This window comes from Lissotriton vulgaris, chromosome 3_1 (assembly GCF_964263255.1).
Source record: "Lissotriton vulgaris chromosome 3_1, aLisVul1.2, whole genome shotgun sequence".
Lineage (NCBI taxonomy): Eukaryota > Metazoa > Chordata > Amphibia > Caudata > Salamandridae > Lissotriton > Lissotriton vulgaris.
Genome location: NC_141689.1, coordinates 147,666,224 through 147,684,243, shown reverse-complemented (window position 1 = coordinate 147,684,243; position 18,020 = coordinate 147,666,224). Strand labels below are relative to the sequence as shown.

The 18,020-nt window shown below is 46.3% G+C and overlaps 1 protein-coding gene across 2 annotated transcripts in view; it reads right to left on the bottom strand.

Annotated features, from left to right (window-relative positions):
• The window catches only part of LOC147726120 (uncharacterized), a 100,412-nt gene that overhangs the window by 18,151 nt on the left and 64,241 nt on the right, over positions 1 to 18,020 (bottom strand). For both annotated transcript variants that reach the window (XM_086960224.1, XM_086960225.1), the window contains 2 exons: positions 14,381 to 14,437; positions 14,188 to 14,271 (listed from right to left, as the gene is read on the bottom strand). In XM_086960224.1, the coding sequence (XP_086816350.1) occupies positions 14,188 to 14,271; positions 14,381 to 14,437 (141 nt within the window). The remainder of the gene's footprint in view (positions 1 to 14,187; positions 14,272 to 14,380; positions 14,438 to 18,020) is intronic.

The following is an 18,020-nucleotide window of genomic DNA, read 5'->3' as shown; positions in this document are numbered from 1 at the left end:
CGCTTCGGATTACCAGCACTCTTGTTAGTGCTTACATAACTACATTTCCGGTAAGCGAGCATTATAACGTCTCGTTTTATTTACGGTTTCTTTACTGTCATAGGACAGTCTCCATTATAATACTCTATTATATCATTGCAATTACAGACAGCAGTGCCCCGCACTTAAACCCTCAGCACCTGATCTCTTTTGCGGATCAACACCTTCCGCAAGGTATCATTTGGACGTTATTTCCTTATTACTATCATTTTCATTCCAAATTATGGCGATTGGACCCTTCTCACTCTCCTTACTTGGAGGATTCATTTCACTTAACTACTATACTGGCCTATCTCCAACACTCTTTATTCTCTATGCACAACTTGGGGTGCAAATCCTAATAGCCGAGCAGTATTTTTACTGCATGTTGTTGTGTTCTTAATTTCCAGTTTCGACATTGAATGAGAAAACTTCACCCTCTTACGTTTTCCCCTGACGAAGGGTTCCACGTAACCCGAAATGCATTGGGATGGATGTAATAAGAATGTTATGTATCTCTTAAGTGCTCAAACGCATTGTTGACTTGATATTATTTTGACATGTGACACAAACAGTTTGTATACCTATACATGCTAATAATGTTTTTGTGCTGTGATTTGAAAAATGCGATAACAGTAAAACATATGTGATGAAACATATAATGGTTGGCTTCAGAGCTTTTCATAAGAATTCTAAACTGCTATTGATAAATTTGTTTTAGACATTGTTGTCTTTTGAGCTGTGCATTCCCTTAACTGTGGGTTCTCCCACAGCCTACCTTGCTGTTCTAACTTGGGGAATTAGGGTCATTTCCCCACCGGGAATTGCACGCACATTCTTTACAAACCCACCAAATATCTCATAAGAAACTAGAAACTCATTAAAAGTCTACACATAGGTGTGCACCTGCACCCCCCTATCAGTGCTTTTATATCGGACCCACTCTTAGCAGGGTAGCACCCACAGAATTTTTTCAAAATGTCTTGGAAAGATATAGCGGACATAACTACAAATCAAGCCGCCACAAAAGCATATACCTCAGAGGAAGCAGAGTCAATATACTCACTTATAAGAGAAGCACGCGATTTTGGTGCCTCCACAGGAAATATTTCACAACAACTGAAACAACTTGAATACTTGCTCAAAAAAGAAATAAATCAGCGCCTCCACGCCACTACTCTCATTGAGTATCACAAAGTCAAAAGAATCCCTAGAGGTCTACGAATAGCCTTAAAACCCATGCTATTTAAATTTAATAAAGATTTCATGTCACGCTGGTACGCTATACTGAACAAATGTTCGCTGGACTTGATACTTCTCATCATAGAAGAAATCTCCACTATCCTGGCTGAGCTGACAAAAGACATAGACAAACTGAAGGATGACCTTTCACAAAAAATGGATTCTGATGATTGGGATAAGGTATTGGAAAACATTAATATCAATTTAGACAAACATGCAAAAGAAGTGCACGAACGGAAGACCAGGAAGTTCCGCAGGGACACCATAGATTATAAACTGGATGAGGTTTACTCATGGGCGGAAACCTATGCCCAGAAACGTTTCTTCAAAAAACCCAACTCTAATTCTTCTGAGGAAAGTCTGGTACCTGATCAAGACCTCACGGTTCAACGTCCGAAACCACCCTCTACCACACCCCAGATCCCAACAACAGAAGGGGAACCATCAACATCCAGTAATCAACAATCTTTTTTAGAGAGTGGCCCACCGACCAAGGGACCTCCAGACAAAATAACACCACAACCAGAACCCGCAACAGAAGGGGACAAAACAAAAAAAGCACCCGAAACAGGAAGACCACAAAGGACGGTGAAGAAACCGAATCCCTAGTGATGAATATCTCCTCCAGAACTCTCAATCCAGTGGAACTTAACACCTTGAACAAAGGTATCTCTTTTGTGCCCACATACTCATCCAATGAATTGGAAACTGAAACCGCCATGTTCAGATTCATGCGCAAATTACGCTTGAGGTGGTTCTTTTCAACCTTGTCTAATGTTGAAGATCAAAGCCCAGAATCCAGAAAATTCCGTCCCAAGAGTAAATTTATGGCTCCTATCACCCATAAATCACTTGACACCTTCGAACATTTGGTCAAGAAGGACTTTGCAAAAATCCAATATACTAAACCCTCTCATTCTAACTTGACTGCAAAGGAACAAAAAATTTTAGGATCTCTCAGAAGAGACAAGTCCATTACTTTTCAACCAGCTGACAAGGGTGGCGCCCTTGTAGTACTAGATACCACATTTTACAACCATAGCGTGGACGCCCACTTGGCTGACACTGATACTTACTTGACATTGGATAAAGATCCCACGGACGATCTATTGACTGTATTGACCACTATAGTCACGCAAGCTGTAGAGGCAGGTACCATTGATACATCTACTGGCAAATTTCTTGTAAACTCAACACCAAAAGTTCCACATATATACATGCTTCCTAAAATGCATAAAGATTCTTTGAGACCACCCTTCAGGCCCATAGTGGCAGGGTGCAATTCGATACATGAAGCCATTGGGGACTTTGTGGACCATCACCTCCAGCCTTTAGTTCAAACTTGGGGCACGTACATACGTGACACCACAGACTGCCTCACGAAACTACAAGCCATTGAACACCAAGTGAACCAAGACACTTTACTATGCACGATAGACGTCGTGGCTTTGTATACATCCATAGCACATGACCAAGGCCTAGAAGCAGTGGAATGGAGGTTGCTGACCTCATCCAAACCACCTGAATTATCAATTTTCCTTCTTGAGCTACTTCATTTCTCATTATATCACAGCTATTTCATTTGGCAAAATCAATTCTACTTACAGAAGACGGGCACATCCATGGGCTTTCCCGGAGCCCCTTCGTATGCAAACACCTATATGGCTCATTTTGAAAACCAGCATATGCTTACCAACCCCATCTGGATTAATAATGCAATAGCCATCTTTCGCTACATTGATGACATCCTGGTCATATGGAATGGTCAAAAGAGCACATTGGAGGATTCCATCAAGACCTTAAACCTGCACAATCCGAGAATTCAATTCACCTATGATATTCAAGAAAATAAGATACATTTCCTGGATATAGAAATTCAAAAAACAACCACAGGCTTGAGTACATCAGTCTACACTAAACCCACAGACGTGAACAGTGCATTACACTTTACCAGTGCACACCCTATTTCTCTTAAGAAACATCTCCCGATTTCGCAGTTCATGCGCATAAAGAGAATCACCTCGGACAACCAAGAATGTACCCACAAAATCCAAGAACAAAAATGCAGATATCAAACAAGAGGATATCCAGTAGAAATACTTGATCAAGCTGCAGAACAGGTTGAAAAGAAACCAAGGAAGGATTTGTTACAAACCACAGTAAGAACGCCATCCCGCAGAGAGGTATTTGTACTGAAACACTCCACACAAGCTCCTCGCATAAAAAATATCATCAAGAAAAGATGGGAAATCATTGAAAATGAACCAGACTTTCAAGGTATCTTCTTAGATTCTCCTTTATTTGCACACCAAAGAGCGAAGAATCTTCGTGAACTTTTGAAACCACAAGAAGACAAACCCATAGGAGGTTACAAGGGAATGACTAAATGTTACAACTGTGGACAGTGCAGTAATGTAATCACAGGTGACACTTTTATGCATCCACAAACGGGCACCAAACTAAAACTTCATCACACGTCAAATTGCAACACTGAAGAAGTGATATACGCAATTAAATGCCCATGTGGCCTAGTGTACGTAGGCAGAACAAGCAGAAAGATAAAAACTCGCATTATAGAGCATAAAAGCCGGATTCGGAACAAGAACACCACATCCCCACTGGCAACACACTGGGAGACATCGGGTCACACCATACCCCAATTACGATTTACAATACTAGAAAGAGTCAAAAAGGTGTCAGGCACTGACATCAACACATCATTAGCCCGCAGGGAAACACATTGGATAAAAACACTGAGAACGATAGCCCCAAATGGGCTCAATGACCATTATGAGATGCTGTGTTTTTTATAAGTTAACCCTTTTAGCTCAATATTGTACAGGATCTGCACCCATTTCTTATCTTGTTTTCCACTTTTGACTGCTTGTTCACATATGTCTCTTCTCTTTTTCTTTTTTTCAAAAAACATGTCTTTCCCTATAATTAATTTCGTTTTAGATTCTGCTTTTATTTTTTCCAACACCTAACATTATATATTTTGTTCTTTTCACTCCTTTATCTTATTTTCACAATTATCTCGATCCCCTATACACTTGTTCCCTCGTTTCATTTCCGATTCCCTGGAGATACTACTCCGTTTTCCACATCGTTATGCACCCTTGGGTCTATTTTTATGGATTATAGACCTCCCACTGTCTTGAGTATAGAACCTCCCCGGTCGCGCATTGCACCCTGGATTATTTTCCCTTCCCAGCGTTTAAAGAAACTGACGATCCGAGAACTTGGCAAGCCTCCGGTATGTAGATTCCGCTTCGTATGTTCCAGTAGACGCTATGTCTATAGTGAAACCTTCGTTAATTGGAGGAGTTTAACTTTACCTCCACTATCTACTTTTAGAACACGGTGACCTGCAGCTGACCTACACCGAGGGTTTTCCTTCTCCCGATCGCTTCGGATTACCAGCACTCTTGTTAGTGCTTACATAACTACATTTCCGGTAAGCGAGCATTATAACGTCTCGTTTTATTTACGGTTTCTTTACTGTCATAGGACAGTCTCCATTATAATACTCTATTATATCATTGCAATTACAGACAGCAGTGCCCCGCACTTAAACCCTCAGCACCTGATCTCTTTTGCGGATCAACACCTTCCGCAAGGTATCATTTGGACGTTATTTCCTTATTACTATCATTTTCATTCCAAATTATGGTGATTGGACCCTTCTCACTCTCCTTACTTGGAGGATTCATTTCACTTAACTACTATACTGGCCTATCTCCAACACTCTTTATTCTCTATGCACAACTTGGGGTGCAAATCCTAATAGCCGAGCAGTATTTTTACTGCATGTTGTTGTGTTCTTAATTTCCAGTGGCGACATTGAATGAGAAAACTTCACCCTCTTACGTTTTCCCCTGACGAAGGGTTCCACGTAACCCGAAATGCATTGGGATGGATGTAATAAGAATGTTATGTATCTCTTAAGTGCTCAAACGCATTGTTGACTTGATATTATTTTGACATGTGACACAAACAGTTTGTATACCTATACATGCTAATAATGTTTTTGTGCTGTGATTTGAAAAATGCGATAACAGTAAAACATATGTGATGAAACATATAATGGTTGGCTTCAGAGCTTTTCATAAGAATTCTAAACTGCTATTGATAAATTTGTTTTAGACATTGTTGTCTTTTGAGCTGTGCATTCCCTTAACTGTGGGTTCTCCCACAGCCTACCTTGCCCCTCCCTTTGGGTGCATCCCCTAACATGACTAAAATTGGCTAAAATCCTACCTTTCAAGATGGAGGAATGTCTAAAGAGGGGGGTCACCAGGGTACATAGGGATGGTCCTGGCAGAAAGGGGACACACCTCTACCGACTACTAATTTTTCAGCCGACCTTGATGCCAAAAGTGTGGCTTGCTCAGAGGAGGTGGGGCATCTCCACTAGCTGGAGGGGCCCTGGCTAGCATATCAAAGGGCAGGAGGCCTTTGAGGCTCACTGCACTGAATGCTGTTCCTACTTGGGCGTAGGTTTGAAGCACCTCCACCCAGAGCAGGCTTTGTCCCTGACTCAAGAGAGCAGAAGGGCTCTCACCTCAGGGAGTCAAAAACGTATGTGTGGCAGGCTGGTGCAGACCAGTCAGCTGGACGTTTTTCAGGGGGCATCTCTAAGATGCCCCGAGTGCATTTTACAATAAATCCAACATTGGCATCAGTGTGGGTTTTTTGTGCTGAGAAGTTTGATACCAAACTTCTTAGCATTCAGTAAAGCCATCATGGGGCTGCATAGTTTGCAATGACAAACTCCCACCCCATGTATTCAATATGGCTTCATTGCACTTACAATGTCAAATAATGGACAAACACTGTTGGGGCATATTGCTCATGCAGCCATGCCCTCACCTGTGATATAGTGCACTCAGCCTTAGAGCTACGAGGCCTGCTAGAGGGGTGATTTGCCTATGCCACAGGCAGTGTTTGTGGGCATGGCACACAGGGATGCGTGCCATGTCGAATTTTCAGTTTTGCAGACACCAAAGCATGCCGTCTGCAATGGCACTGTTATGTGTTAGGTGAGGTAAGGGGTCTCTGAGGGTGGCACAATACATGCTTAAAACCTTAGAAACCCTCTATGGTCTGGTCAACAAGGCCCTTGGTACCTGTGGTACCTTTTACCAGGCACTTATATGTGGAGCAGAGGTGTGCCGATTGTGGAAATAAAGGTACAGTTTTGAGAAAGAACACAGGCACTGGAAACCTGATCAGAAGAGACCCAGTGCACCTTCAGTCAAAGTTCATTTGATATCAAGCAAAAAGTGGGGGGTAATCATGAAAAAGGGCACTTTTCTACAGGTGTTGACTCGGAGCCCTGGCCAAGCGCAACTGACTCCAACTGCAGAAGAAAACAACTTTACTACAGAGTAGATGCCTATGTACGTTACCAGCTAAGAGAGGAGACACTTACACGAAGATTCACTTACACCATTTGACTGAAAAGACTTCTTTAAACAAAAACAAGCTGTACTCGTTCGAGCCCAGCACTAGATGGCAGAATTATGCAGTGGATGTTTATCTACAGTTACACATCACAAAAAAAACAACACACAAACTTACATACACAAAAATATATAATAAGTTATATATAAAATATATACACACATACAAAAGTCAAAGAGTCACTATAGATAGGTGGTGAAATAACACAAAAACTTGTGTTGAAACAAAAAAAAACACACTTAATCACTAGTTATAGCTTACTGAGCCTACTGTTACTTGCGTCCCTGTCATGTCCAGCTTATGACCTCACATATTACATCACTCATGACGTTAAGTGACAATAAGTAGACATTTACAAAATGGAGTTACTGAGTTTACGCGTGTGGATCCATAACATTGAAAAAGCATAAGCCTTGGGGGCAATTCTGTATGTTAAAAAATATTTACTGCACTGTTAAGACATCACTAAAGCTTGGGGTAGAAGCAGGTCTCCAAGTGAAACGAGGTAAAGTCTGATCACACCTAATGTTGGTTGTAGATTAAGAACTGAATATAGGTCAAGACTTAATTGCAAAGCCTGGTCCAAAAATCTGTGAGAAACACTAAAGCTGCTGTTGACAACAGATTTTCCACCAGTACACACATCTGACACTGCAAGCTTCAAGAGGCAATTTCCAGTTACTAGCTGGTATTTGAGAAGAGTCAGGGCATAGAAGTACTTTATTAAAAATCCAATCGTTTTTAAAACCTTTGACGTACATGAAGAAGTCTGAAGATGTTCTGAAAACAGTACAGATCATCTACTTTCTTAGATTTTAAACAGGTTCTTGTCATTTAGTCTGAACCCCGAGCAGGACAGCCTGCTCCGTAGAGGACTGAAGGATTACACGAAGGAGCTAGTAGAGGTGAAAGAAAGATTGAACCCTTTAAATTGAACTCTTCCTTGCCTAGCACTCAATGAATAGGTGTTATGTTTCTTGGATCAGAGCTGTGAGGAGAAGTTATAATTAGAAAAAACAAGAACATATTGTAGGAGTATCACAAATTTAAGATATTAAGGCGAGTGGAGCATGCCATAAAATTATTTTATATGAGGCCGGTGGGTGGTAGCGAATATGCTACTTACCAGTATGCATCTGTTCTTGGCATGTAGGGCTGCTGACATTCATATCTGTGCATAGATCGCCGCCTAGTGTTTGGTCCGGATGATTGCACATTGTTGTCCTAGAAGAGTCTTCGAAGTATCACGAGATAGGTGGCTTCTCCCCTGGACTACAGTGCGCAGGGGCATCCTCTCCATCCTCCGATTGTTTTTCGCCATTGAGTGATGTCCATGCTAGATAGTAATTCTGAATGCTACAGCTGCTACAGGCGCCGGGGAGGAGGGTGGGCGATATGAATGTCAGCAGCCCTACATGCCAAGAACAGATGCATACTGGTAAGTAGCATATTCGGTTCGAGGCATGTGGGCTGCTGAATTCATATCTGTGCATAGATTGCATAGCAGTCCTCCCTGTTAGCTGCAGCAGAGTGAAAAAGAGTTTTGAGAACAGTCTGTCCTACAGCTGCCTGCTGTTTAGAATGCACATCTACGCAGTAGTGTTTCGTAAATGTATGTGTGGTGGACCAAGTGGCTGCCTTACATATCTCTTCTAAAGGAATATTCCCCAGGAAAGCCATGAACGCTCCTAACTTACGTGTGGAGTGCGCTTGTGGTGGAATGGTTAGTGTGCGTTTAGCCTTGGCATAGCAAATCTGTATACATTTAACAATCCACCTGGCTATCCCTGCCTTGGAAATGGGGTTGCCTTTGTGTTGTGGAGAAAAGGCAACAAAAAGCGGTTTTGTTTTTCTGAAATCCTTTGTTCTGTCTATATAGTACATTAGAGCCCTTTTGACATCCAACGTGTGTAGGGATCTCTCTGCAACATTTTCCGGATTGGGAAAGAAAACTGGCAGTTCTATGGTCTGGTTCATGTGGAACTGCGAAATCACTTTAGGCATAAATGTAGGGTTGGTGCGTAGTACCACCCTATTTGCGTGGACCTGGATGAATGGCTCTTGGATGGTGAGTGCCTGGAGTTCACTAACTCTCCTCAGCAAGGTAATGGCCACTAGGAAAGCAACTTTCCAAGTCAGAAATTGAAGCTCACAAGAGTGTAGAGGTTCAAAAGGTGGTCCCATAAGCCTGGTGAGGACTACATTCAGGTTCCAGACTGGTGACAGTGGGCGTCTGGGAGGGATCACTCTTTTAAGGCCTTTCAGAAAAGCTTTAATGGCAGGCACTCTGAATAAGGAGAGGTGCTGCCTGTTTTGAAGATAGGCTGCTATGGCGGATAAATGTATGCAAATGGAACTGTACACTAGATTACATCTGTGTAAATGCAACAAATAACAGATGATGTTCTGAATAGATGCATCCAGTGGGTTAATGTCATTGTTGGTACAATATATGACAAACCTTTTCCATTTAGCCGCATAGCATGCTCTGCTTGTGGGCCGTCTTGCCTCCTTGCTGATATTCATACATTCCGGCGGCAAGTTAAGGTAGCCAAATTCTAGGACTTCAGGAGCCAGATCGCCAGGTTGAGCTGTTGCGGATCTGGATGCTGAATGTCTCCATGGTTCTGCGTCAAAAGCCTGGGTGTGAGGCGTAGCCGTTGATGCGGTACCACTGATAGTTCCAGAAACATGGTGTACCATGGTTGGCGTGCCCACATTGGAGCAACCAGGATGAGGGTCATCGAGTGTTGCCGTAGTTTGCGTGCCACCAACGGTATCGGAGGTGCTGGGGGAAAAGCGTACGCAAATTTGCCTGACCAGTTCATCCATATCGCATTGCCGTGCGACTGTGGGTGTGGGAACCTGCTTGCGAAGTTTTGGCATTTTGCGTTTTCCCTTGTGGCGAACAGGTCTATCTGTGGATGACCCCATTGCTGGAAGTACGGTTGGAGTACTGATGGATGTATCTCCCACTCGTGCATCTGGTGGCTGTGCCTGCTGAGCAGGTCCGCCATCTGGTTGTCCTTGCCCGGGAGGTGTTCTGCCATGAGGAACATGTTCCTCTGAGTGGCCCACTTCCACATGCTCTGAGCCAGGTGAGACAACTGGAGAGTGTGTTCCTCCCTGCTTCTGTATGTAGTACATTGCAGTCATGTTGTCCGTCCGGATCAACACTACTTTGTTGCAGAGATGTACTTTGAAAGCTTTCAGTGCCGTGAAGATTGCCATCAACTCTAGAAGGTTGATGTGCATCTTCTTCTGCTGTGTCGTCCATAGTCCCTGCACTGTTTAATGGAGTACATGAGCTCCCCATCCCTGGAGAGACGCGTCCGTTGTCAGTATTATCTGTGGTACAGGCTCTTGGAACAGTCGGCCCTTGCAAAGGTTTTGTGGATTTCACCAATGCAGAGAGTTGTATGCCCGACCGCTCACCAACACTAGGTCTTTCAACTGCCCTTGAGCCTGGTTTGATTGCTTTGCCAAGCACTCCTGAAGCGGGCGCATATGTAGTCTCGCGTGCGGGACTATGAAGATGCAGGAGGCCATCATGCCTATCAACTGCATGAACACTCGCGCCTGAAGGGAGCTTTGAGGTCTGAATTTTTGTATCAGCAATTGCATGCTGTTGATCCTCACTGAATTTGGCTGAGCTGTGGCTGCCAGAGTGTCTATTGTCGCACCCAGGTACTGCCGTACGTGGGCGGGTTGAAGATGTGACTTTGTGTAATTCAGTGAGAATCCCAGATCGTGAAGGAGGCGAATGGTGTGGGACATGTGGGTGGCGCACAGCTGGGCTGACTGCTTGAATAAGCCAGTCGTCCAGATAAGGGTAGACATGTATGTGCGGTCTCCTGAGGTGCGCCGCCACTGTCGCCAGACACTCGGTGAATACTCTGGGCGCCGTTGTCACTCCAAAGGGAAGGACCTTGAACTGGTAGTGTTGATCATGAATGGTGAACCTGAGATACTTTCTGTGTGAGGGGTGTATGGGTATGTGGAAGTACGCATCTTTGAGATCCAGTGTTGCGAGGAAATCTCCACGACTTAAAAGTGGTAGGACTTGCTGTAAGGTGAGCATGTGAAAATGCTCTGACAGAATGTATTGGTTCAGGGGTCTTAGGCTGAGAGACCCGTCCTTTTTTGGAATTAAGAAGTACAGAGAGTACACCCCGACCCTTGTTCCGCTAGAGGCACGAGCTCTATGGCTCCTTTTTGCAGCATACTGACGACCTCTTGCTGCAATAAATGTAAGTGCTCTGCGGACATAGGACGGTGTCTTGGAGGTATGTTGGGTGGAGTGGCTGTAAGCTCTAGACAATACCCGTACTGTACAATATCTCTTACCCACCTGTCTGTGGTGATGGATTTCCATACAGACAGGAACTGTTGTAGTCTCCCCCCGACAGGTGTTAGATGGTCAGGGGGCAGTGACAAGGCGTCACTGTTTGGTATTGGCAGAGGATCTGGAGTTGTTGTTTCCTCTTCCTCTGCCCTTGATGTTATTTCCTCTATATCCACCTCTGGGATTCTTATTGTAGGTGGATTGTGTACCTCCCTTGTTATACTGCGTTTGTTGGGTGTTTTGGCCCCTTGAAGTTCCTCTGTTATTGGATCGACGAAAGGAACCACCCCGAAACAGCTGCGACTGCAGAGCCCCCATGGACTTTGCAGTTTCCGTGTCCTTTTTTTATCTTTTCTAGGGTGGCATCAACTTCTGGGCCAAACAAGAAGTCTGTGTTAACTGGCTGATTAAGAATGGTGGTCTGTATTTCTGGTTTGAAACCAGATATTCTCAACCAAGCATGTCGCCTTAGCATGACGCTAGTGTTTATAGCCATAGCTGCAGTGTCAGCTGTGTCTAATGCACACTTGATGGAAGCGTTGGAGATTAGCTTCCCTTCCTGAACCAACAGCTCTGCTCCTTCCTTGAATTGTTCTGGGAGGTGCTGCAAAATTGTCTCTAGAGTATCGTAGTGGGCCCTATCATATCTGGCGAGAAGCGCCTGAGTATTAGCAATGCGCCAGATGTTTGCAGCCTGTGCTGCCACTCTTTTGCCAGATATTTACAGTATCTTTGATTCCTTATCAGGCGGAGGCGCATCTCCTGTTGTTTGCGAGTTCGCCCTCTTTCTTGCGTTAGCAACCACCATAGAATCTAAAGGCAATTGTCCTTTAATATATGCAGGATCTACGGGTGCCGGCCTATACTTCTTTTCTATCCTTGGGTTAACTACCCTTGCTCTGGTATTTTCTTTGAAAATGTCCTTGGTGTGTTTACGAACACCCATGAGCATTGGTAGTGTCTTTACACTTCTTACGGAAGTTGAGAATGTGTCCACAAGGAAATCCACTTTCACAGTATCACTATGAAGTTGAACGTCATGATTTAACGCAGCTCTTTCAATCAGAGCGTTGAAAGCTGTAGTGTCTTCAGTCGGAGACGTCTTGACATTGTAGGCCGTAGTATCAGGGTCATGTTGCGGGTCACCCAGGTCAGCAGGGTCTGCCCATGTTCGCTTCAGATCATCACGATCAGTGTCCATCACATCGCCATCACCTTGAGTATCATCATTACCTGCCCCTGCATCGGAGTATGTAGGGGAAAAGAATTGAGGCTCCTGCTCATATGTCTGCAAGTGTTCGACCATCACTGGTGACGCAGGTGATCCCCTCTTTTTCTTCAGAGGAATTCTGAAAGACTCCATGGGCTTTTCAGGGACTTTTCTCCTTTTGTAGAGAGACAGTCTTCCTGTTTCCGAGTCTATGAACTGTCTCGGTTCCCGTTCCTCGGTTTCATTCGTATGCCTTTGGGTGAATACGGGTTTGTTTATGATGCCGATGCACTGTTTCGGCTCGAACATCTTCGGCCGCACTGCCGTGGTAAACCGTATTTTATTGGCGCCGACGTTGCAAGCGCGGTGACCAACTTGGTAGTGGTGGCTTTCTTCGGTCCAGCCGTCGAAGCCTTGCCTCTGATTCTATTAATCGACTCCGCGACGTGTAGGGCCATGACTTAAGCCTTATGCGCTGCATGTGCCGCGTCGGCCTCTGACGTGGAACCGACGTTTTTATCCGGTCCCGTCATAGATGGAGGATTGGTGCTTCGTTTCAATTCAAGCTGCGTAGCGGCTCCCTTCGGCGCCGATGTCTTCGACTCGACGACCTTCACCTTGGCCTTCGGCGCCCCGCTACTCGAGTCGAGGGCCTTCTGGAAGCTCCCAGCATCGAAGTCCCTCATCTGTTTCGTCGGCCCCGAGGGCTTTGAGGCCTTGGCGCCGAGTAGAGCCAGTTGCACTTTCGGTTTCGTTTTCGACTGTGCTGGCTTTGGTTTTGTTTTGCTGCGGTCAACCAAAGTTGGTTTCGAAACCGATGGCCCAATTAAAGTGTTCGAAGCCGGGCCTTTTTGCGGGGCTGTTGAACTTGAAGGTAGATCTTGGGTAAGGCCGTGTGGCGTTCCCTCGACCTGAGCCGTATCGATATTATGTCCATCGGTCCCCGTATCGACGGTTGGGCCTAGCTCATCCGAGCTATCTTCCTCGGCCCCAAGGGCCTGAACGTCGACGTCTCCTACCTCGTCGACGAATTCATAATTCTCCTCTTCCTCCAGATATTCCTCCTCATCAGCATCATAGTCTGGTCCATGCGTGGATCCCTGCTCCGATGGTTCTTATTGGTCCGGGATCTCGACGACTTCTTCGTTTTCGGTCCCGAAGATATTATCTGGTTCCGGCCCTGGCCTCTTCGATTCCAGTCGAGCCGCGCGTCGGGTCCGAAGAGTTTTCTTTGATCTAAACCGGGCACAGGCCATACATTGGTCTTCATTGCGGTCCGGTGACAAGCATTTGTTGCACACAGGGTCGACGTCGTTGCGTGCATAATTGGCGTTACAAAGCACAAAGCAGACACCTTTTGAAAAGGCCTCGACTCTCCATCGTCGAAACTCGATGCGAGAGGTGAAGGAAGCCGTCCGATAGTTGATGTCCTGTAGATAAAGGTTATCGATACCAATCGAAACGATACCGACGCTCGCGAAAGCCTTTTGGCTTTGAGAAAAAGCTTCCTAAGTTGAGCTTAGATTTGAACATCCGAACCCAATGGCGGAAAAAAACAATCTGAGGATGGAGAGGATGCCCATTCGCACTGTAGTCCAGGGGAGGAGCCACCTATCTTGTGATACTTCGAAGACTCTTCCAGGACAACAATGTGCAATCATCCAGACCCAACACTAGGCGGCGATCTATGCACAGATATGAATTCAGCAGCCCACATGCATCGAACACTAATGAAACTCACCTGACTTTTTAAAAAACTTTCCTAATCCTATGCCATAAATTTGTTTGAGACTAATTAACAATAATGGCCACACACCATCAACCCGGTTGACCAAAGACACAACTCAAAGTTTCTCTTTAAAAGCCAGCACATGGTACTGTAGCACAAAGGGGCAGGATTACTTGCCTTGTAGATCAGTCGCCACTTGCTCGTCCAGTGAAGTGTCGTCTTCTGGAAGGGAGGCGGTGGTCTCTTGCTCTGCAGGCATTACTGAGGTATCAGGGAACGATTGTGGCAAAAGTGGAAAAAACAAGCGTGAGTGGAGAAAATGCAGCAAGGTCTTCATATCTTTAGAGAAAATAAAGGGCATTAGACTTACCAAGTTCATCCTCCCCGCTTTCCTGCTTCATGGTCAACAAATGAGGGAATGACGAGTCTGAAACACAAGATACCATTGTTATTCTCTGACATTAGCCTGGGATTGGGGAGATTATGTGCGGGGCCGGTGGGGGCGTTTCAGTAACCTGGGCAGATGGATCACTCAACTCCCTTCACTTCCCACCTGTACCCTGGCGCATGTAGAGCAGATTCAACTACTGTAGCTGCCGTAGACATTCACAGCAGCTTTGATTTTGTCTGCTTCTCCAGGATCGGATGCTGGGGCTGGGTTCACCTCTCAGACATCAGAGCCTTCAGCATCCACGCCATTGGCTAGCATCCTCGCAGACGGGTTCAAGATTTTTAAACTTTATGGGATTCTGCGGCAGCCATGACTGGAATCGACATATGATTTCCTTGCCTTATTGATGGAGTTCCCCTGCTCCACATCTTTCCAGTCTCAACTACACTGCCCTTACCTCTCGAAACACTACATTTAGATTTGCACTATGACAGGAAGGAACACACACTGAACTGAGCCGATCTATCCTGGGCCGTTACAGTTAGGTTCCTTGGAAAAAGATTAATACAAATTACTATTGTAGGAGCCAGCAATAAAATAAGGAAAAAGTGGCAACGCGGAGGAGACAAAAACAGAATAACGATTTGCCATAAACCAAACTTCCCAGCTCGGGCGCTCTCACAAACACAAACCAAGTTTATGCACCAGGGAGGAGAGACTGACGGACGCAGGCGGCCTGTATTGACAGCTGAGCACCACAACCTCTCCCCACTCCGGCAAGGAGGCTGCTAGGGGTACAGGTTACAAAGTATCAAAGAAAACAAGCAGGGCGCAAAGCAGGTTGTCTATGGAAGACACCAAACACTACCACAATGAATCTGGGGCCGGGTCCAAATACATGCAACCCGCACTGCAGCGCCTCCGGAACAAACAGAACTGTAGTGAAATTCAGTACATAAGTAAATTAACAAGAATAGAAAAGGTACCCAGGGATCGTTAAAATAACATATATACCACTTAAACCGTGATCGAACAGCAGAGATATCACAGGCATGTCAGGCAGGAGCAGGAACACTGACTCATTGTCAGTGAAATTGCTCTCCCTCTCTCGTAGCTCCACCATTAAGTGAGGCCCTCCTGAGTCCCTGCACTCCTGTAGTGTTTGGTATTAGAGGTCCTCCTCCACCCGCAGGTTTACCTGCGCCTCATGCCTGGTGGCCCAGTGGAACTCTGTCTCCTTTCTCTTGCTCCGCTTTCCCTCTCCGTTTCACATGTTTTTACCCTCAGCTCAATCTCTTTTCTGCACTTATCTGCCCTATTTCACTTTTAATCCTTCTTTCTTCTTTATTCCTCCTTTTCCCTTTCTCCACCTGTTTTCCCCGCTGCTGCCTCCGATGCCCATCCCCCCTCAGCACTACCAGCCCAATCCAGCTCCCCTCCCCACCACCCAGCTGTCCCTGACCCCTACTTAATGGCGGCCGCTGTGCGGCTATGCCGCTGGCGCATTAAAGGCAACCCTGTTTGCACCCGTCTGCAACCAGAGCCAGGAACCCGAAGCTCCGCCCCGCCAACGCTACGACCCAGCAGCACTCCACGCACTCAACCCATGCTGCAACAACAACTGCATGCTAGCATCACCAGTCGGCACCCACAAGCTGTCATTGCTGCCGACAAACCTACAGCACTACCAGAAACACGGACCCAGCACAACCCGACCGCACGAACACACCAGAACCGAAGACCCTGCAATGCAACCTCCTCAACGTCCGATCCCGCCACAAACACGCCACAGAAATCTGGGACATCCTCAACAGCACCACCCCGGATGTAGCGTTCTTTACCGAAACCTGTACCAACACTACCTCAGGACCGTGTATCGCCATTGCCACTCCCCTAGGATACAAGATCTCCAGGAAGGACCGCCACACCTGCACAGGAGGAGGAATCGCCACCGTCCACAAATCTTCCATCCGCCTGAGCACACTCCCTGATGAGCCTCGAGACAACTTCAGGATACTGACAAGCCCTACCACCAACCTCCGAGGAACTTTCATCTACCGACCCCTTGGACCCTTGCGGACCATTCGCCAACTCCATCACGGACATTATCTCCCCACATGCCATTGCATCCACCAACTATACCCTGCTGGGAGACCTCAACTTCCACCTCGACAACCAACTGGACCCCAACACCACATCCCTCTTGGACTACCTCCACAACATTGGACTCTGCCAAATTATAACAGAACCCAAAAACTCAGCAGAACACACCCTCGATCCCCTCTTCACTACAGAAAACTCAATCACCTTCAGTTACACCACCGAACTCCCATGGGCTGACCACCAATGTGTCCACTTCACCTTCAGAACACCCACCATCCACAGACACCTAGTACCTGCTCCCACGAAGAAACTGGACCAGAATCACCGACGACCAGCTCACCTCCTCACTCAGCAACTCCATCACAACCATCCCATAAAACAACTACCCTAACACCGCAGTCCGAACCTTGCACAGATGGATCTCCGAAAGCGCCAACACCATAGTCCCATCAAGAAAAACAACAACACTCACACCAAGAAAGCCAGATGGTTTACCACCGAACTTCGAGAGTCCAGACGCACTTGCCGCCGCCTCAAAAAGGCCTGGAGGAACTCCAAATCCAAAGAAGCACATAACTTCAGCGCCGCGACCAACTCCCACCACCAACTCATCAGAAAAACGAAGAAAAAAGCGATTGAAGACAGAATTTCCACACATGCACACAACAGCAAAGAACTCTTCAACATCATCAAAGAGTTCGCCCAACCCACCAGCGAGTAGACCGACATCCCTCCCTCACAAGACCTCTGCGACAAACTCAGCACCTTCTTTTACCACAAAATGAAGAGCATCGACAACAACTTCAACGAAGACAACCAACATACTGAACCCCCACCAACCACCCAGACACCCTGAAGCCAGTAATTGACAACTGGACAGCCCTCACCACCCAAGACACACTGAAGAAGATTAAGTCAGTCCCCTCCGGTGCCCCCACGGACCCCTGCCCTAATCCCCACGGACCCCTGCCCCCACCCCCACAACAGCTTTAATAGTGCCGCCGACACCATCGCACCCATGCTCCGCCACACCATCAGCCGCTCCCTGGTGACTGCCTCGTTCCCGGACGACTGGAAACACGCCGAGGTCAACCTCCTCCTGAAGAAACCCTCGGCGGACCCCACCGACCTCAAACACTATAGACCCATCTCCCTGCTCCCGTTCCGATCGAAAGTCAGTGAGAAAGCCATCAACAGCCAACTCGCCACATTCATCAAAGAGCAGAACATCCTCAACTCCTACCAATCCGGCTTCAGAACAAAACCACAGTACGAAAACCGCCCTCCTAACCGCAACAGATGATAGCCGCACCCTACTGGACAAGGGAGAAATAGTAGTCCTCATCCTCCTCGACCTCTCAGATGGAGTTCGATACAGTCTCCCACCGCACACTAATACGCAGACTACACGATGCAGGGATCCAGGACAAAGCCCTCGACTGGATAAGCCCCTTCCTCTCCGGCAGAACGCAGCGTGTCAGACTCCCCCCCTTTCCTCGGAGCCTACACTAGCCAC